This window comes from Hyperolius riggenbachi, chromosome 8, assembly GCF_040937935.1.
Source record: "Hyperolius riggenbachi isolate aHypRig1 chromosome 8, aHypRig1.pri, whole genome shotgun sequence".
In the NCBI taxonomy this organism is placed as follows: domain Eukaryota; kingdom Metazoa; phylum Chordata; class Amphibia; order Anura; family Hyperoliidae; genus Hyperolius; species Hyperolius riggenbachi.
The window spans coordinates 54298542-54320827 of record NC_090653.1 but is presented as its reverse complement, the minus strand read 5'-3'; the positions used below and the strand labels follow the sequence as shown (position 1 = coordinate 54320827).

The 22286-nt window shown below is 45.6% G+C and overlaps 1 protein-coding gene across 2 annotated transcripts; it reads right to left on the bottom strand.

Moving 5' to 3' along the window:
* Positions 1-5277: 5277 nt before the first annotated feature.
* Positions 5278-22134, bottom strand: LOC137528161 (uncharacterized). 2 transcript variants are annotated; one of them, XM_068249426.1, is made up of 6 exons: positions 22047-22134; positions 16668-16828; positions 15128-15352; positions 14560-14665; positions 13377-13934; positions 5278-7906 (listed from the first exon to the last, which is right to left on the bottom strand). In XM_068249426.1, the coding sequence occupies exons 2-6, from the start codon at positions 16740-16742 to the stop codon at positions 6006-6008; spliced, it is 2865 nt and encodes a 954-aa protein (XP_068105527.1). In that variant the 5' UTR covers positions 16743-16828; positions 22047-22134; the 3' UTR covers positions 5278-6005. The 2 variants fall into 2 exon arrangements, with proteins under 2 accessions (XP_068105527.1, XP_068105528.1); XM_068249427.1 differs by lacking the exon at positions 22047-22134 and adding an exon at positions 18954-19029.
* Positions 22135-22286: the final 152 nt, after the last annotated feature.

Below are 22286 nucleotides of genomic sequence, written 5' to 3'. Positions count from 1 at the left end.
TTTCCATCCTTACTCTTTTTATTCTCCTCTTGTCCTAGAAACTGCACTGTCATATCTAGCTTGCTTTGTACATGTGAGCACTGTCATATCTAGCTTGCTTTGTACACGTGAGCACTGTCATATCTAGCTTGCTTTGAACATGTGAGCACAGCATAGATGGTATTTCAGCAGCTTCTGCAGAAGGGTGAGGTGTATTTCCTTTCTCAGCCATGTGTCGCACTGAACTGCCCTCAGCTAATTATGGTCAGTTGCATGACGCACACGTTATAATGAGTGTGAACTGCAATGAAGACTGGACAGACTTTAATATGAGTTACAATAATGTGATCCGTTACTGTGAACAGGCCCATAAAATTGCATGGGTAGTGAGCTGACATGCAGAATTATTCTGCAACGCAACTGACCACTGTGAACAGGACCTTTAGGAAACCTGACTGAATTCGACATGCTCTTTTGTATAGATAACAATTCAAGGGTTTTTTTTTACTCTTGCTCTACTGAAAAACACAAAGGTACTTTAGAAAATTTCTTAGTAGAGCTAGTACTACATGTGTATATGTTTATCTCGTCATGTCACGTCACTTCGGGTATGCTTCAAGCTGTAGAAAGGGTAACCAATTGTGTCAGGCAGTGTTCGGCCAAGATGTCCCATTTTGTTGAATCTCTCACCAAGGTATAGAGGAGGGTTGGGGGCCGATGTACTCAAGATTCTCTGCAACAGCCTGCGGAGGGTTTAATCTGATGTATGTATGTATGTGACTTAAAGGACAGCTGAAGCGAGAGGGATATGGAGGCTGCCATATTTATTTCCTTTTAAAGAGACTATGACGTCTCATAAAAATCATGTTTTTATATTAAAATCTCTTTAACATGATAACCCTAACTAAAACGCTCTGCCTCCCGGGGCAGCAAAATCCATGACAAAAAAGTCGTGGATTTGGCAGGGGGGGGTTAGGGGGGATTTAGTTAGAGTTCAGCCACGGGGATGCAGCGTTTTAGTTAGGGCTATCATGTTAAAGAGATTTTTTAATATAAAAACATGATTTTTATAAGACTTTAGAGTCTCTTTAAGCAATACCAGTTGCCTGGCAGCCCTGCTGAACCTCCGCCTCTAATACTATTATCCATAGACCCTGAACAAGCATGTAGCAGATCAGGTGTTTCTGACGTTAAAGGGGAACTGAAGTAAGAGGTATACGGAGGCTGCCATATTTATTTCCTTTTAATCAATACCAGTTGCCTGGCAGCCCTGCTGGTCTATTTCTCTGCAGTATCTGAAGAACACCAGAAACAAGCATGCAGCTAATCTTGTCAGATCGGACTTTAAAGTCTGAAACACCTGATCTGCTGCATGCTTGTTCAGGGGCTATGGCTAATAGTATTAAAGGCAGAGGATCAGCAGGGCTGCCAGGCAACTGGTATTGCTTAACAAAAAATAAACACGGGAGCCTCCATATTCTTCTCACTTCAGTTGTCCTTTAATTTTTGATCTATTAGATTATTTTATCAAACCTACAATACAACAATTTTCAAAGCAATCAACTTGATTTTCCAACACATCCGATCAGCTTATCGAAAAAAAATTCAATTTTTTTTTTATTGATCGAAAAAAATCTCTATTTGATCGGTTTGGTTGAATAATTGAACTATATCATTTTACTGTATATGGGCATCTTAAGACAAATATTCAGATTTAAGCCCATTTTAAAGATTAGATGTGTGACCTTTAGTCAGATCAAGGAAGGATCAAAAACACTATTTATTATTGTTGTCTGTTTTGTAAGTAAGGATATTTCCTCACACTCCCTGTTTCTTGTGACACCTATAACAGCAACAGGAAGCAGGAAGTGATTTCCACCTAAAGTATGTGGACTGAGGCAATTAAAAATGCGGCAAGTGCTAACAATGTGTTCCTTGGTTTATCTCAACACCCCGAAAAAAGTTTTAGTTGGAGATGAGCTGATTAGCCACTTAGTAAACGTGCTGATCCCAACTTCTGCCCCCTGAGTTGGGCTCAGTAGTAAATCAGGGGAATTCTTGCTCATTACTTCAAATGACTGAAATTTAATTTGTAAATAGAGGACTGTGAAGAGGATCCAACGACACACATTGCCAAAAAGAATAAAGGGCACCTCGTAGATCAACGTGGAATATACAGGAGTATTCCTCATACTAGGTAATAAACTATGAATTACTATCTACTCACATAAACAAGAACAATACTTGAATTTTCTCAAGAAGCAGTTTTACTTTTAAATGCGCAGAATGTTAAGACGACCATTTAACCTCGACAAGTAAGAATTAATTAAAGCAGCGTGATGGATTCAAGTTACTGGTATTATAAATGTCCTTTGTAATATTCGTCTCGCTTCAGTTGTTCTTTACCACCTTAGCGGTAATGACAAGCTCTGCCATTACCGCCGCGGTGTATTGCTCAGTCCCTGTAGGGTCTCTTTAAATAAAATTTTCTGTGGGGTGTGTAGCTAGCACTTGACTAGCTACATCATCCCCCCGATCGCTGCCGGCCTGCTCTGATCCCCCCCCCCCCCGATCGCCGCGGAATACATCCCCCCCCCCCGGAGCCCACTCCAACGCAGCCTCTCCATAGCCTCCAGGGGTCGCTATGGTGGCGATCAGAACTGCGCAATGACGTCAGACGTCATGCCCGATCGTCGCCATAGCAACGCCTGAAGCTATGGCGGAAGTCTCAGCCATCGCGGGACCGCGGCCAAGTAAATATTGCCGGCGGCGATCGAAGGGTGGGGGGACAGTGCCGGGGGACTTAGGGGGAAAGTGTAGCTAGCCTAGTGCTAGCTACACCAACTTTAACACTTTTTTTTTTTTGTAAAGCCACCCATGGCCGCAATTAATTGAACGCCAGGGTAGTTAATTTTTAGTTGTTCACATTCTCATTCCTGGCTCTTAAACTTAACCTTCTCATCTAACATAAATCTTTTCCTAACACTTAGGCCCATATGCTATTCACTTTTTCTCCTGAGTTTTCTCCTAGGTGATATTTTTTAGCTTGTTAATAAAATGCCGTTTAAGCCACCAGAAAGTAAGAAAATACTCAAAACAAGTTTGGGATCACTTTTTCACCTACTTTTTGGTACTTTTTTAGTTGAAAAGTTCTGGAAAGTTATTTTAAATCAAAGATGAAAAACGATCTCCTAGGAGAAAACTCAGGTGAAAAAGTGAATTGCATATGGCCCTTAGTCTTATGCTGGGAATACACAATTCGTCTTTTTGGCAGATTGATTTGCTCATCATTTTTTGATCGTTTTTATGACCGATTTCCATTCACTTTAAGAAAATCAATCAGAAAAATGATCGAAATCAGATCGGACCTGTTGGAAATTATCTATCGAGCCATCTGTCTGCCATAAAAACTCATGGTGTACTCCCAACATTACCAGCAGAATTCAGAATGAATAAAGAAACAATTATGAGCGTAGAGAGTCAATTTAACACCATAGAAGCAGTGGAGAAGATACCACCCATTCCAGAACCTTCACTTCTCCCCCGAGACCCTCTTGTCATCTAGCTTGGTCACTGCCTCTCACTCTTGCATCCAGAACTTCTCATGATTGTCACCTTTCCTTTGGATCTCTCCCCAAGCCCAACATGCTTAAAGCCTAGAAGTCTTCAAATACACCCTGCCTGCGTCCCTTCCCTCCAATCAGCAGGGAGCAGCAATATATAGGAGGCAAGGGAGTGGCGGAGAGTGACAGTTTACATGTAAACAGCTTGCTAGCGACACACTGTGTCGCTAGCACGGCGGTTTGTTTTTTTTTTTTTTTTTTTTGGGGGGGGGGATAGCAGAGCCCAGAAGGGACCTGGGGGGGGGGGACTATATAGTAACAGAGGCTGGGCATTATATGCAGTCCCAGCCTCTGTGTGCTAATAGCATTTGTAAGACTCACCTCGGGTTCTCTTTAAAGGGTAACTGAAGTAGGATGTATATGGAGGCTGCCATATTTATTTCCTTTTAATCAATACCAGTTGCCTGGCAGCCCTGCTGGTCTATTTCTCTGCAGTAGTATCTGAATAACACCAGAAACAAGCATGCAGCTAGTCTTGTCAGATCTGACTTTAAAGTCTGAAACACCTGATCTGCTGCATGCTTGTTCAGGGGCTATGGCTAATCGTATTAGAGGCAAAGGATCAGCAGGGCTGCCAGGCAACTGGTATTGCTTAAAAGGAAATAAACATGGCAGCCTCCATATACCTCTCTCTTCAGTTCCCCTTTAAAAACACACCTCTTTAGACAAGCTTATTATTTGTTATAGTTAGAATTTGAGGCTCGCTGCCTCATCTACTCCCCCAGTGTCTGTCTGTACATATTATGCAGACATTACAACATTAAATAATGTTACACAGGGGCATTACAGCATTAAACAATGGTACACAAAATAGTGATGTAATAATGAACAATAGTGTGCAGATTGCAATGTAGGGATAAATATAGCAGACGAGGCACTGAGTCTATGTGGTGGTGGAGAAGAACGCATGGTGGGAAGTAGAGCCCTGCCAAATATGCTTAACCACTTGCCGGCCGCGCACTCATACCGCGCGTCGGCAAAGTGGCAGCTGCAGGACCAGCGACGCAGTTCTGCGTCGCCGGCTGCAGGCTAATTAATCAGGAAGCAGCCGCTCGCGCGAGCGGCTGCTTCCTGTCAATTCACGGCGGGGGGCTCCGTGAATAGCCTGCGGGCCGCCGATCGCGGCTCGCAGGCTAAATGTAAACACAAGCGGAAATAATCCGCTTTGTTTACATTGTACGGCGCTGCTGCGCAGCAGCGCCGTAAAGCAGATCGGCGATCCCCGGCCAATCAGCGGCCGGGGATCGCCGCCATGTGACAGCCTGTCACTGGCTGCACAGGACGGATAGCGTCCTGTGCAGCCCAGATTGCCAGGGGGGACAGGGATGAGAGGGAGGGGGGAAATTTCACCGCGGAGGGGGGCTTTGAGGTGCCCCCCCCCCCCCCCCCCCGCAACGCCCAGGCAGGCAGGAGCGATCAGACCCCCCAGCACATCATTCCCCTAGTGGGGAAAAAAGGGGGGCGATCTGGTCGCTCTGCCTGCACCCTGATCTGTGCTGGGGGCTGCACAGCCCACCCAGCACAGATCAGCTAAAACAGCGCTGGTCCTTAAGGTGGGGTAAAGGTTGGGTCCTCAAGTGGTTAAAGTCTAATGGTGGCCACACATGATACAATAGAATGATCCATACAATAAAATTATCCAATTTTACGGCAATTCAATGAAAACAGTCAGGTGAACAGAAAAAATGAAAGCTTTTATTTTTTTTGAGAAAATTTCCATTTTTTCGATACAAATCGATTGGGAGTGGTGGATTTTTTTTTAAATTGTTAAAAAAACGTAATGCTGTACGGTATACAATACAATACAATAACATTTGTAAAATGTTGAGTTCTAAGGGAAAGCAAAGGGGTAGGGTAGATTTCTTGATGTATGGGCCCCAGCAATTTTCTCAGATTTTTCAGTATTTTTCCATAATTGGGGAAAATCGGAATTGAAAAGAAATCTAAAAAACAGTGTGGTCACCTTAAAGAGAATCTGTATGGGAGAAAACCCCCTCTAGGGGATACTTACCTCGGGAGGGGGAAACCTCTGGATCCTAACGAGGCTTCCCCCGTCCTCCTCCATGCCTTCGTTCAATTGCACAGGTCTCCCAAAGTGTGGCAAGGTGAATATTTACCTACCACGATCCTGTCCAGGCACACTAGCGGCTTTCTGTTCGGGTTAAGGCGGAAATAGCCGAACCTGATCGATCCGCTCTACTGTGCAGGCGCGAGTCTTTTGATACAATCAGGTTCGCCTATTTCTGCCTTACCCGAAGGCTGCGCTTGCGCTGGATCCTGGAGAGGAAAATAAATCTAGCTTATTAAGCTTGTCGTGGGAGTCTTTAGATAGAACAAGTTCCTTCCACGTTCCTCTCAGTTTAAGTTTCCTCCTATTCAGTTCTTAACTTAAAACGTTTTCATTTAGCACTTATGGTCATTGAAAGACTTCTCTGCTAGCTCTTCCACCAGATGGACAGCTTGGTGCTTGATCAGTTGATAAGTCTGTGCAAAGCGCTCTCCACACACCAGGCAAGAATAAGGTTTTTCTCCAGTGTGGCTCCTTCGATGTTTGATAACTCCTGAATAATCTGAAAATCGTTTCCCACACTGCTTGCAGGAAAATGGTTTTTCTCCAAAGTGCGTCCTCTTGTGCGTCACTAAGGACGACATCCATGAGAAGCTCTTTCCACATTCAGAGCATGTGAAGGGCTTTTCCCCAGTGTGAAGTCTCTGGTGTCTTACAAGATAGGAGTTACAGGAGAACACCTTCCCACAATCACTACATGATACTGTCTTCAATGGTTTGCCACAGGCCTTAACGCCTCCTGTGGTTTGCCAAGTGTCATTTTTACTATACCTTACAGGTTCCTGGACAAAATACTGGTAATCGGAATGAGTTGAAGGTTCGTTACTTAAGGGAATTTGCCAAGATATGCTTTGGCTGTGGTCATTCTTTGCAGTAGAGTTCTGGATCTCTATCCTCTTTGTTTTCTGACCTTGCATTGGGTGCTCCTGGGAAGTTGGTTCTCTCTTGATCTGAGATGTTTGAGGGTCTGCGACATAATCTAAAAAGGAACTCTTCATTGGAGCAGATTTATTGTCCTTTGTTGTTTTTGCTTTAAGACCATCCATGGAGCACTCTTGGAAGGTGAGCTCTTTTTTTATTAATGTTCTTTGAGGTATGCCTAAAAAGGTGTTTGGGTTTTGGTACAATAAATGATTATCCTTCAGTGGAGGATCATTTACCTTCACTGTCTTGGTTTGGTAACCACCCTGTGGGCATTCTTGATAGGTCACCTTTCGCTTTATATGAGATTTTTTTACTTTGTTTGAAAACATGTTTGAAACATGTAAAATGTCACTACTACCAAAGGAATGGTCATGGACACTTACTGAATTGGTTTCATGACCAGCCACTGGATACTTGTGATGGGTCAACCCACTCTTCCTAATAGTTTTTAGAGATATGTCCGAATGGGGATTCAGATTGCTTAAGGTAAGATTAGTCTGCAGAGAACAGTTATTGATCTCTGCAATCTTGTCGTCTTGACTGTTTATTAAGCAAGGTTGGCTAATCAGTTCTTCCTTTATGAATGTTCTCTGAAGATTGTCCTCAAAAATATGGTCTAAAGAGTGACTAACCAGCAGATTATGTTCATTGTTGTCCTCAGCATTGGATTGTTGGCCATCCAACAGGGGTGTTAGCGGATGTTTATCAAAATAAGTGGGTAGGATAATGTCCACCGTATGATTACTCTCAACTGGAGAGCTATGGACCTCTGCTGTATGTGTCTGATGATTAGCTTCTGAGCAACCTTGATTGTCTCCTGAACTCTGGTTGAAAAAGTTAGAACATGTCTCAGAAAAAATGTCTGAGCCGTGGTGAAAATACTGATCCTTCACCAGATCTTTTCTGTTGGCCCTTATCTCCATGCCGTGGCAATTATCTGCTTTGTATTCACAGTTAGCATGTTCTTGCTTTATTGGCATGTCTAGGAAAGCGCCTGGCAAGAGTCCACGATTTAACGTCTGATAATCTGGCAAAGCTTGGACATCTCTGCTTTGTGTGGAACTGTTCCTTTCTACTGTCACATTTTTATGTTCCTTTATTGAGTCTGAACACTCTCTGGTAGGTACACCGTAGCTTTCACAAGCCTTAAATTTACCGACAGAAGATACTTTGCTAGATGTAAACATAGTCATAGAATTCCAGTCCATGGTATCTGTCCCGGTCGTATCTTCATTTTTGTCATAGTCTCCTTGGACCACATGTAACTGTGAATCATTGCTTTCTTTATAATACTTCATCAATGGTCTGTGTGCTGAAAGAAGAAAAAAAATCCATTTAGTGGTGTCAGTAATTGCTGCATTTTGTAGTTTACCTGCCTGTTTTACCCAAAAAGCAGACGTAATGACTGAGGTTTCAGGACCCTTTTGCACCTGCCTTGCAAACCTGCATTGTGTTACACTGTTACTACTGCAGGTTAACGCAATGACAATGAAAGGCAATGGGACCTAGCAGACTTTTGGCGTCAAGTCCCGTCGGGTGGAAATGCCTGATCCGCCGCTAAGCTGCTGCACAGTCAACAGTGCGTTAACGTCAGATTTCCGCGTTGATGCAGCAGCGGAAGTAATGTAAGCCAATGGGCGACGCAGGAATTCTAAACATGGTGGCAGGGGCGATGCAGTGAACATGCAGGGAATGACGGGAATACGTCAGGGAAACCGGGGAATCCCAGGGATGTACTTCCTGTCAAGCAGGGAGTACGTCACTGGGCGAGGAGCATGATGGGGGCGGTGCTATGTATATGACCCTGTTGGCGCTCTCTAGCTAGCGCAGGGTCATATGATTGACATTTTGTGCGGTCAGATGTGGTGGGGAAGAATCTCAAGCGCAAAGGCCAGGCAACTGGTATTGTTTAAAAGGAAATAAATATGGCAGCCTCCATATCCCTCTCACTTCAAGTTTCCTTTAAAGGACAACTGACACAAGAAGCATATGGGGGCTGCCATATTTATTTTATACAACACCAGTTACCTGGTGGGGAAATTAGGTCTGACTCAAAGCAGAAATGTGGTGTTACCAGGACAAGGGTCTGATTTTATGCCATTAAATCATTTATAAGCAACAATCAAAGAGTCATTCTAATCTATGGTAAGTGTAGTAAACAAAGAAGGAGGATGAAGACGTGTACTAAACCGTGTGGGCTACCACTAAGATAAACCTCTTTATACAGCCTGTAGGGCAGGGGTCGGGAACCTATGGCTTGCGAGCCACATATGGCTCTTTTCATCCCTGCATATGGCTCTCTGGCTTGCTAAAAAACGTGTGACAGAGCGGCCAGAGAGACTGGTTATTTTTAAAATCAGTGCGCCGCCGCCGCCTCCTCCGTGCCCGGCCTTCATCCTCACATGTCCGCCTCCTCCTTCATCAGCACCACCTCCCCTCACATTGCCTGACTGTGCGCCACCTCCTCCAGCCGCCGCGGACAGCGTGCTGTAGCTCTGCCCCCATGGTGACTCAGCGTGCAGGGACTGGAGGCCTGAGTGTTGCAGCCAGTGATGATGTCAGCCGAGCCCGCGCTGTGGAACTCCGCGGGGAAGCTGACTGGAAGCTGCCTGGCCTGTGAGTGTGCGCTATTAGCACTATAAAGCCTGCCACCCAGCACCTCACCTGTCCTCCCCCTCCCACCAAGCAATATCTCGCCTGCCCACCCAGCACCTCACCTGCCCCCCCACCAAGCAATATCTCGCCTGCCCACCCAGCACCTCACCTGTTTCCCCCCCCCCCACCAACCAATATCTTGCCTGCCCACCCAGCACCTCACCTGCCCCCCCCCACCACCAAGCAATATCTCGCCTGCCCACCCAGCACCTAACCTGCCCCCCCCCCACCAAGCAATATCTCGCCTGCCCACCCAGCACCTCACCTGTTTCCCCCCCCCACCAACCAATATTTTGCCTGCCCACCCAGCACCTCACCTGCCCCCCCCCCCCCCCACCAAGCAATATCTCGCCTGCCCACCCAGCACCTCACCTGTTCCCCCCCCCCCCCCCAAGCAATATCTCGCCTGCCCACCCAGCACCTCACTTTTTTCCCCTACCCCCCGCCCACCAAGCAATATCTCGCCTGCCCACCAAGCACCTCACCTGTTTCCCCTTCAGTAAAAAAACACCTAAAAACCCACTGTCCGTAACGCCCGTATTTCCTGGGCTGATGTCCATCCAAATTGCCGGCTGAGCCTGCGTTGGAGCCTGGAGGGGAGGCAGCTCAGAGAAAGGGGAGCAGTGTGCACAGCATGGGCAAGTGGGGACGTCTCCCCCCCACCTCACCTTTGGGCTCCCCCTCCTTGCTCCCCCCTCCAGAATTAGTTCGTCGGCGACTAGCAACGAGCAGAGATCGACCTACCGCCGCTTCTTCCAGCCGCTAGTGGGAAGATCTGCATGCCACTAGTCGGGTCTACAGTAGACTCGACTAGTGGCGCGCAGATCTTCCCACTTGCGGCTGGAAGAAGCAGCGGTAACTCAATCTCTGCTCACTGCTAGCTGTCGACAAACTAATTCTGGAGGGGGGAGCCTGAAGGGGGGGGGGGGGGGGGGGGAGACGTCCCCACTTGCCCACGCTGTGCACACTGCTTCCCCTTCTCTGAGCTGCCTCCCCTCCTGTCTGGCTACCTACCTATTCTAGAGGACACCTATAGACCTAGCTACCTATACTGAGGACATCTACAGACCTGGCTACCTAAACTGGGACACCTATAGACCTGGCAATCTATTGTGGGGACACCTATAGTCCTGACTACCTATACTGGGAACACCTATAGACCTGGCTACCTATTCTGGGGATACCTATAGACCTAGCTACCTATACTGAGGATACCTATAGGCCTGGCTATCTATACTGGGCACACCTATAGACCTGACTAACTATTCTGGGGACACCTATAAACCTGGCTACATATACTGGGGACACCTGTAGACATAGCTACATATACTGGGGACACCTATGGATCTGGCTACCTATACTGGGACCACCTATAGACCTGGTTACTTCCACTGGGGATACCTATAGAACTGGTTACCTATACAAGGTGCACCTATTTTGTGGGAACTGCTGCCAGACTAACTGAATTTTTAGGGAACTGCTGCTGAAAGATTAGTGTATTTTGGTGAACAGCTGCCAGATTATGTGTATATTGGATAACCGCAGTTCGGAACTGCTGCTAGATTGTGTATGTTGGGGAAACGGCTGCTACCAGATTATGTGTATTTTGGGGGACTCACTGCTGCCAGATTACGTCTATTTTGGAGGAACCTCTGCCATATTATCTGTATTTTGGAGCAACCTCTGCCAAATTACGTGTATTTTTGGTGAAATGCTGTCAGATTACATGTATTTTGGGGGAAACACTATGGCAGAGCTCAAACTTCCCCGGCAGACCTTTTACACCACTGCTAAGGTAAATGCATGGGTGATGGTAGGACATTCGACTATGATTATGGTAGGATTATATTGTTTGCTCCTCTGAGGACAGTTGGTGACATGACTATGTATGCTGTAAAGTGCTGCAGAAGATGTCAGTGCTATATAAATACATAATAATATGGTAGGGCATTAGACTGACTATGGTAAGATGAGCTCCTTTTAAATACTTCAAATAATAAATAATGCCCAGAGCTTAGTGCCGCCGCCTCTACTTAAAAGTGTGCTTTTGACTCCGCCCCCAACTCCGCCCCCTGTCTGTCCAAAATTTTGGGTGTCCTGCTTTTTTGGGCCTTTTGTCCGTCAAAAACTAGAAATTAGGTTGGCAACCCTGCTGCCCACCCAGCACCTCACTTGTCCCCCCCCCCCCCCCACCAAGCAATATCACAACAACATTATTAAAAAGAATTCAGACACTTATTGTACTTTAAAGGGAACCAGAGAGGAACGGTGATAAAAAAAAGAACAAGCTTTTATACATACCTGGGGATTCTTCCAGCCCCATAAGCCTGGATCGCTCCCACGCCGCCATCCTCCGCTTCCTGTATCAGCGGTAGCGGGTCCTGTCACTTCCGGCGGACGCGGCCAATTGTCTGCATCACATCGGCTCCCTCCTTACCCGTACGCATGCGGCTGCGCAGTAAGCAGCCTCATGCGTACGTATATGGAGGGAGCCCCGTGCGATGCGGACAATTGGCCGCGTCTGGCGGCCGACTGGCCGACTCGCGGCAACGACGGGACCCAGTGCCGGCGGATCCAGCAAGTGGAGGACGGCGGCGTGGGAGCGATCCGTGCGTATGGGGCTGGAGGAAGCCCCAGGTATGTATACCAGCTTTCCCCCGACGTCTCTGGTTCCCTTTAAAGTGTTGGTTTTGCATAAAATGCACACATTTCCTTGTATTTAGTTATTGTATGGCTCTCACGGAATTACATTTTAAAATGTGACGTGTTTATGGCTCTCTCAGCCAAAAAGGTTCCCTACCCCTGCTGAAGGGCATTTTGCATGTCTGTTCTTGGACTCTGCAGTATATAAAAATGTTTATGAAAACCAACTTATAGGGTATGATAAATGTAATCAAGGAAAACATAACAAGCACATAAAAACATCTGAAATAATGAAGGTAAAGAATCTTACCTCTGAAGAATAATATAGCTTTAATTTAGCATTAAAAACACCATTTTTGTTGGCTTTCTCCCAATTTACAGGGTATATATAGTGCCAGCTGCCTGTGACCGACATAGCAAGAGATGCTTGCCACATTGGTGACACCAGACTGGGACTATTAATTGCAGCGCTTTCTTGCATTAGAGAAAGGTGCACAGGACCAGATTTGACGGCTCACCGGAGTGCCCTAAGCCAGTACAAGTCCGTCCAAGCAAAATAGTAGAAAACAGCAGCTGGGCACATCCAGGATAAACACCACTTTATTCAATCAAGTTAAAAAGCGAGATCCATAAATTATATAGGCATCATGGAGAGAGAGGGAATAAGCAGGTACACAGTCGACGTGATGAAGCGCCCCGTTTGTGGGGGCGAAACAGCTGTCGGCTGTGTACCTGCTCATTCCCTCTCTCTCCATAATGCCTATATGATTAATTGCAGCACTATCCAACTTCATGGGCAGGGGGCATGGCTAGCACTGGATAATTCGGCTGGAGGGGGCAAAGCATCAATGTCCCGGCGCTGGAGGGCGAAAGCCAAGCGCAAACAAGAGGTGGGCCTGCCAGAGGAGGGAGACTGACACAAAAATAGTGCAGGAAAACAAGTACAGCCCACGGGCCGCCAGTTGAACAGCACTGATTTATGCATCTATCGGGCAATGTGAAAGTAATGCTATGAAAGGCGTCGGTTTTTTTGGTGCTATAAAAAAAATAGTTGCCTTTATTGCCTATACTCAGTTTTCACCTACCGTATTTTGTTAGCATCTAAACCTGGACTCCTCATACATTTTCTTTGTTACAAGGACAGAAAGCGTAAGAGAAGAAATACGCAAATCTTCCAAAAGGTAATAGACAGCAATCAATAAAAAAGACATAGGTCTCAACCCTTCCCTGCTTTATCTAAGCCAGGGATGTCGAAGTGCAGTCCTCAAGGGCCGGAGTCCTCACACATTTTGGCACAGCTCAAATCAATCAATGTGACTGAATCAGGAAAAGGCGTGGTTCATCAAGTACAGCACATTCCTCTTTTCCTCAGTCCATCCTAAACTTTGGCATGGATATGACCCTCTAGGACTGGAGTTCAACACCTTTGACCTAAACTAAAAGAAAACATGTATGTGGTAATTAAGCAGCTGAACCTCACTTACCCGGAAGGAGAGGTGTTGTTACATCAGTATTAGTAGTTTGCAAAGGAGGTACTGGAGTAAAATTGGAAGGCTCCATGTTTGGACAATTCTCAACCAAATGAGGTTCAGATGCTTTAACCATTCTTAAGCTTTGCTGCTTGCCCACACCTCTTGATTCTTTTGCATGGATACTCTTCTTTAATGTTCCTCGTTTCACTCCTGGACTTTGAGTCCCACCTTGGGCTATTTGTGTTGTATCACTTTTACATTGTGAGCAACCAGGATCACCACCTTCTTCAGAGCCAGGTGAGATGTGACCACCATTTGGTGAGCAGGGAAGGGAGTGGCGCTCTTTTGGTAAGCACGGCATGGCATGAGTGGCGCCATCTTGTGAGCAAAGCAGGGACTGATGTTCATTCTCTGAGCAGAGTGAAGACTGGCTTCCATCTTGTAAGCAGGTTGGAATTTGCTGAAGGCAAAGTGAGCTTTCAGCCTCTTTTCTTGGATGGTCTGCGGTTTGGGCTTCAAGTTGAAAAGGTAAGCTTGGTTCACCCAACTCTTGAGCATTAAATACATTTGCTGCAGAATGCAAAGTAAACAATAGACCATTAATGCTTTATTATTATCATGACTACCATATTGTATGGCTTATGAGACAATCCAGACTATAAGACACTAAAGTAGGTTTAGAGGGCAAAAACCAGTAAATGAGATTCATTGAGACGCCGTCTTCTGGCACTTAGCCCCGCCCTCAGAAGAAACTGCTTCAAAAGACGGCAGCATTAAAATATACCTGAGAACTTGATGGAGAACATTTCACTGCTCAAAGCTCACATGGTGGTAGTTATTATTATTATTTAGTATTTATATAGCGCTGAAGGAGTATATAGTCATATCACTAACTGTCCCTCAGAGGAGCTCACAATCAAATCCCTACCATAGTCATACGTCCATGAACGTCTGGGGCCAAATTTAGGGCCAATTAACTTATCTGTATGTTTTGGGGATGTGGGAGGAAACCGGAGTGACTGGAGGAAACCCACACAGACACAGGGAGAACATACAAACTCCTTGCCCTGGTTCACATTTGATCCTGATAGCCAGGGCTGCAAGGCAAGAGTGCTATCCACTACACCACTAAATAGAAATCAGATATGGTGTCTGATACAGGATGAAGTAACTCCGCCCATAATTATGTACTTACCTTGATTGTTCCTGGTGATGTCACTGTAGTCTTCCTTATGACTTTCTAAATACTCCCACTCCTCCACTGACAAATACATGGCCACGTCGTCACACTGGATCTGCACCTGGGGGAAAAGAAGTGACACAAAATCAGAGGCTTCTTCCAATACAACACTAAAGTGTGGAAGCGGCTCGTTATTCGTTTTAGGTGTGCGCTCTATCTGCAGTACTCGAAAGTTAAAACTCAAGCTCAAGGAGTTAAAATCACCTCTGTAGCCCTAGGATTGCAGTGACCACATATGCAGTGACTGTCCTGAATGGTTGTAGATGGATTAAGGTGGATACACACATCCAATTTTCATTGGCCAATTTTACCACTACCATCTTGTATAAGAGCTTACCTACACAGTCTGACATGGGGGGGTGACGTCCCAAAGAATGTATAAAATGGTTAAAAACAGGGCAGGAAAAAAACGTATCCCAAGATGAGGACATATAATACTAGCCACTTAGGCAGATCTTAGCCATGATCTCTAGCTGTGCCACTGAATAATAGCCACTTAGGCAGTAGGGTGAAAAATTCTTACATGGCCACCACCTGCAGGAAGCTGGGAAGCGGAACCTACAAACTTCTCCACATCGTCATGCAGGCCATGGTTGTCCTGGGCAGCAGAATCATCTCTGCTCCTCCTTCTGAGATGGACCTGTGAGTTGGCCGGGATCTCCAGGACAGACTTCCTGCTGGGGCACAGGTCCTCCAACACTTGAGGTATGTGTTTATACAGCGATGGTTTCTTCACAATCATGTATTCCTGAATAACACAACAAGAAGTTATCACCTGGCTCATATTACATATGCAGTTTATTTCAGCTTTCTAGGCTATGCTGCTCAACTGCAGAGGAGGCCTAAGAGAGCTTGACTGGCTGGCTGATCTGTGGGTGGCGCTATCAGAGGAATGGACAGAAAATCTCTATTCAGCTAAGGCATATCGCGTACATGTAAAATTAGTGCCCGGGAACTTTTGGCACTGGAGTTAGCGGCTAGTAGAATACCAGTAAAATTACAGATGTTCTACAATTAGGCAGTGGTAATTCTGATCCCATGTTTCCCCGAAAATAAGCCGTAGCTGAAATTTTGTACATGCTCGAAATATAAGCCCTACCCCGAAAATAAGCCCTAGCGGTAGTTATTTATCCATGTCCTCTGCTGTCCCCTATGTGTCCTCCATGTCTCCCGCTGTCCTGTGTCCTACTGGTACATCCTCCTCTTTTCTGCGCTGTCACCATGGCCTCAGATGTCCCCCAGCTCCATGCCGAGTTGTGTCCCTAGCGCTGCTTCAGCCTATGGGGAGAAGTATCACAGTAGGAGAACAGAGGCGCCAGCAGGATAAAAATGGATAAAACCTTTAAAATTTGCTTGGAGGAAGTAGTGGACTTACCTCCATAAAGCAGACACGAAAAACTGTCACAGCATAAAATATACACATTTATTGAAAAGTACCCTTTCAATAAATGTGTATATTTATACTGTGACAGTTTTTCATGTCTGCTTTATGGAGGTAAGTCCACTACTTCCTCCAAGCGAATTTTAAAGGTTTTATCCATTTTTATCCTGCTGGCGCCTCTGTTCTACTGTGATACTGAGTCCACCCCAGGTGGAGGGGTGACCTACCCCTTTTTTCCGATCTATAGAGAGCGACTTCTTAATCCTGAGTGAGGACAGGTCTAATCTCCTCACCTGCCTATACAGTGGTTGCCTAAGCGGAAACTCATGTTTGTGAGTATATCTATCTCACTTATCATTTCCAATTGTTTCTGACATACTACACTATATTAGGCTCTCGATTTTTCGATATGGGGAGAAGTACATCAACTTATGTTTCTATTGGAGACGATGGTCTCGCGAGTGGGAACATGACCTTTATTTGGCCAATCACTGCACTCGCTGCTACTCAGCAGCACAACTAAATCAAATGGTTGCAATCAATCCGATGGCAATAACTTGTACAACTAGGTGAAAATTTGTTTTTAAATACATCCCGGAGTTCTCCTTTAATAACCGAATGTCGTGCAGAGCTGGATCCAGATTGTTGTGTGTGTAGCGGGTGATATTGGTGATGTCCTCACCTCTCCGGTCATCAGGTAGATGATCTCCAGAATGTGGCGGATGACCTCCTCTGTCTGCATTGTACAGCCGCTCATCTTCAGCCCAGCAGAGAGTAACACCGATCACAAGCAGCTGTGTGTTTACCGCTATATGTCATCCACCTGCATGTCCCCGTTCACATCTGCAATAAAACACATATGGATCTGTAAACCAGAAAGAAATACTACATTTGTAATACAGACACCTGAACATATCAAATGACCAAAGGAATAAAGTGAATAAAATGGGAACATTAAAGCTAATGTTACCCCCCTAAAAAAAAAAAGTCAGATACTCACCTAAGGAGAGGGAAGGCTCTGAGTCCTAATAAGCCTCCCCTCTCCTCTCCCGGTGCCCTCAGGATCCTCCGTTCAAATCCCCTGCCGTGGGGACTTCGGTAGTCTTCGGGAGCTGAGTCCTCCCAAAGACAGGTGGCTCCATACTGCACACGCGCGAGTGCGTCATAGAGGGCGCTCGCGCATGCGTAGTATGGAGCGGCCAGTCTTCAGGAGCCCGAGTGCTCCCGAAGACTTCTGAAACCTCCCTTCGGTGGCGGAAGTGGCAGTATTTGACCGAACTGGTCGAATACTGCTACGGGGGATCCTGAGCGGCACCGGGCACCAGGAGAGGAGAGGGAAGTCTCATTAGGACCGAGCCTTCCCTCTCCTTAGGTGAGTATCTGACTTTTTTATTTCTAAATCGGTTCCCATTAGCTTTAACCTCCCAATAATAACAGATCTCACAGGAATAAAGAGACCCGTATATTTTGGCATATAAGATGCTCCGGACTATAAGACGCACCTAGGCTTAGAAGACAAAAACCAAGGAAAAAAAATTATACTAAACCTGGCGCGTCCATGGTCCAGGAGCGTCTTGTAGATGTTCTCCCCTAATTATTGTATCCCCCTTGTACCTCATGTGTCCTCCATGTGTCCTCTTCTGTCCTCCATGTGTCCCCTCTGCTCTCCCATGTGTCCCCTTCTGTCCTCATGTGTCTCCTCCTCTGCCTCATGTGCCCCCTCCACTTCCCATGTCCTCCTGCGCTCCCCCTGAATAAATAGAAAGCAGCGGCAACACAGCTCACCTAATCCATGGGCTCCAGTGGCGATCAGAGACCTCTCTCCTCTCTCACCGTTTCCCCAGTGCTGGCTTCTGCTGATTAAGCCATAAACAGAAGCCAGCACTAGGGGAACAGTGAGAGATAGGAGAGGTCTCTGATTGCCACTGGATCCGATGGACTAGTTGAGCCATGTTACCGCTTTCTTACAATACAGGTAGTCCCCGACATCACGGCAGGATGGTGGTTCATATCAATGGGGGTTCATAAGTCGGGGAATCCCTGTATTTGGCAAATAAGATGCAGTGTCCTTTTCTCACCATTTTTTGGGGAGAAAATGTGCGTCCTATATGCCTAAAAATGCAGTAAGTTAAAAGCAAAGGTCTCACTATTTTGCTTAGTCACATACACCATGCAGAGTTACCACTGAACTTGTATGTGTCCTAACTCCTCTCCTAGAACATGTACAGTGGGATGCAAAAGTTTGGAGAAAAGGCTTCCTTTCTCCTGTGAGTTAAAGAGAGCTGTCCATGCTCGGAAGCCATCAAACCTGAATGAACTAGAGATGTTTTGTAACGAGGAATGGTCCAAAATACCTTCACCCAGAATCCAGACTCTCATTGGAACCTGCAGGAAGCATTTAGAGGCTGTAATTTCTGCAAAAGGAGGATCTACTAAATATTGATTTCATTTCTTTTTTTTTTTGCACCTGCCTAATTTTGTTTAAACAATTATTGCACATTCCCTGTAAATCCAATAAACTTCATTTCAATTCTCAAATATCACTGTGTGTGTCTCCTATATGATAAATTTAACTGATATTTTTTATCATAACAACCAACGATTTATACAGGAAAATCATGACAATTAACAAGGTTGTCCAAACTTTCGCATCCTACTTTATAATGCAACATGCAAGTGTACTGTACATCAACCTAAAGATTAGGAGAATATACCTTTCTTGGGACAGATAGTGCTCCAAACTAACCTTATAAGGGTGCTGCAATATACATTCATGAGACCCATACAGAGAACAGTCTAAGAGCTATGTACTGTATATGCGGACAATGGTTACAGGACAGGGAGAGAGCTCATTGGATTTACCAACAATTCTGGCCACAATGATTATAAAATACAACAAAAACACAAAATCCAGGCTCATCGCCTTAAAGTGACCCAGAGACGAGTGCTGTAACAGATTTTTACTCACCCGGGGCTTCCTTCAGCCCCATAGGTATGGATGCGTTCCTCGCCGTCCTCCCGTGTGCCTCCGTTAAAGAGACACTGAAGCGAAAAAAAATAGATGATATAATGAATTGGTTGTGTACTATGAATAATTACTAGAAGATTAGCAGCAAAGAAAATATTCTCATATTTTTATTTTCAGGTATATAGTGTTTTTTCTAACATTGCATCATTCTCTAATATGTGCAGATTACTCAACACTCAGCATTCAAAATGAGTCTTTCAGAGCAGTCTGTGAAGTAATGACCTCTCCTCTAGCAGAAGAAAACAGTTGAGATAATAAAAGTCAGATAACAGCCCTCTCCACTACTAAACTTAGTCGGAGAGTTAATGGCTTGTTTGCATAGAGATAACAACTGGAGTTTCTTAACTCTTCCTGTACTGGAAACAATTAGACTGATGTATCTGATCTTAATGTTTTATTTCTTAGCTGTACTACACATACAAATCATAATATCATAATTTTTTTTTCGTTTCAGTGTCTCTTTAAGCTGTGATCAGCTTCGGTACTCTGCTCAGTTGGGCCCAGTCTGACTCAGTGACATCAGCCGGGGGTCTTCTGCGCTTGCCCAAAAGGTCCGCGCATGCGCAGAAGCCCTCCTGCTGACATCACTGAGCCGAATACCGGAGCTGATTGCCGGTTAACGGACACTTGCGGGAAGGCAGTGAGGGACGCATCCATGCTTATGGGGCTGGAGGAAGCCCCGGGTGAGTAAAAATCTGTTACAGCGCTCGTCTCTGGGTTACTTTAAGGCCAGCTTCACACTGAGACGTTGCTTTGTCTTCGCCATAAAAAGTGGATCGCAACGGAGGAGAAAAGTGTCGTGTGTTGCAGATATAATGCGCCGCATGCAGTCAAGGAAAAGTACGTCACTGCAACTGTAAAGGAATACATTGTTCAATACCACACAACATGCCTCGCGTTATGCCAACGGATTCCATATGTGCCGATGGGAACGTACCATTACTATGTAATTGCATGGTGTTACTAATGCTATTATATTGTCTGACATAATGCAAATTCCCAGGATGAAAACAGCATGGGGCCACCCGGCAAAACTTTGATGGAGCCGCTTTAATGTTCACATACCTTCCCTTGCCACCCCTTGGTGACCCTCACAGTCTGGGGGCCCATCATAAAACAAGTGTGGCCATCATGATCGTCACACTCATAACATGTGTAGCCACAGAAACACCTGATCTGAAGTATTAGAGAAAAGGAATGTTAGTAGTTGGGGCCCTCCCACACCTCTGTACAGTGCTTGCAATTTGCGTTCTTTCCTATTCGATAAAGTTTTACAACAGTGATTGAAATGTGATTTTTCAGTGCTCTTATACTTTAAACAGGAGCACAATCACTCCAAAATAGCAATCGCTTGTGGGACTCAGCACATCTAAAGCCTGACAGACATATCTAAATTTAATTGGCCAATCTGGGCAATTTTCCCACACCCATGTAGTATGAGCGAAGCAGTTGGTTCCGGCGCACCGCATTCAGCACCGAAACTAGGGGCCGCAATTACAGTAATGTTATATCGCGCGTGGCACGAAAGGGTAATACTGGGTTCTGTCGATCGCCGAACACTGAATTACTTTTCCCTCTGGGTTGTGACAACTCGAAAGGGGATTAGTATTTTAAGTGGATCCAAGATAAGCAAGCTTTTACTCATTGGGCTCTATTCATAAAAAGGTTACCGCAAGTTTTCCGCTCAAAACAGTGGATTTTCCCGTCCGTTTAGCAAAGTGGGCATTCATAAAAGCTGTTCCCGCATGAAAATCTACAATCCCCCACCAGGAGATCGGGAAATTTCCGCCTTCTTCAGTGCTTTTCTAGATTTATCTAGAAAAAAGTAACAAAATGGCCATTCATAAAGATTAGAGGAAGCGGTATGTGGACGGGAAATACCGCTTCCTCTGATTTTGCGGATTACATACAAGTGAATGGGACAGACCTCCCAGAGAGAGCAGTGCACGGAGGGACTCTGCCGGCTGAAGTGTTTCCGCATGCCTTCCGACAGCTTACCGCCAGCTTTCAGCGGGAGATCTCCGCTCTTGCATCGCAGCTGGCAAGATTTTTTTGAATGACCACCCAGAAGTGTAAAATACCGCTGCGGTATTTTACCTCTACGATTATTTACGCCACAAGTGTTTTATGAATAGAGCCCATTGTATAATTGTGCCCCTTACATAGTTTATAGGGCATTCCTCAAGTCACATACTTTTTTTTTTATACCCTAATTCCCTATAAACTAAACATGCCTCGCCCACATCTGCTCCAGTGCCTAGACATTATGAGTCCCATGTAGCAAGTGCTCATGGGAGCTCAGTCTGGGGAGGAGGAGGCTTTTTCCGAAGGAGTAGGCGTTACCAGCCAAAGATTTCAGAGGCAAGGGGGCGGAAAGGAGAGAGGAGACGGGAGGAGAGAGGAGTGGAGTTTTCACAGGCTGAGGGGTGGAGACTGGAGATGCAGAGCAGCTTGGCTGTGCAATGATGACAAGCAAAATATGGCTGCTCTCATTGTATCACAGGAAGAAAGAAGTTTTTATAGACAAGTTACTTGTTATAGTTATTTTTTCATCTGGGATCCACTGAACCGGGGATTTGAGCAGCAGCAGCAGCAGGGTGAGCCGCCATTCGCTTCACCCATGTGCCCTGCTCACTGGTAGAGTACTGTACCCAGTATGAGGGCCCACAGATTTTAAATACTATGAACAGATTGTGTATGTAAGCTGTCCTACTACAAGGAAGTGGTAACATTGGCTAAGCAAAACTGAATGTGCATATACACAACCATCAGCACCTCAAAACATGCAGCTTGCTGAAGCAAATCAGATCTGCCAGCTCACCTGATCCTGCATCATTCTGCTCATATGTGCTTAGAAACAAAGCCAAACCACATACTGAAAACAGTGAGGGTAGGTTCTCTTTACTTCAACATACTAACACATGAGATCTACAATGCTTTGACATGCAGATTAAATCCCTGATAACAGGATCTCTCCCATTCATGCTGCAGGCAAAATACAGTCACACAATGTATACATTGTAGCTTTCTTACCTTCTATGTCATTGTCAGCTGCCTGCCACATCCCAGCACAAACCATCCCCCGTGAGCTCCTCTCTCTATGCTGATTGGCTGCAGTACTGACACTGAACTCTCCCCCTGCTGCTGGGGCCGCCGGATACTGTAGTCCACGAAGCTCTGCAAGCTGATCAATCCCAGCATGCCTTGCAGTCCAGGCTCTGACTCAGAATCTAGCCTATCATGTGATCTGATTGCAAGTTGTCTACTCTGTTT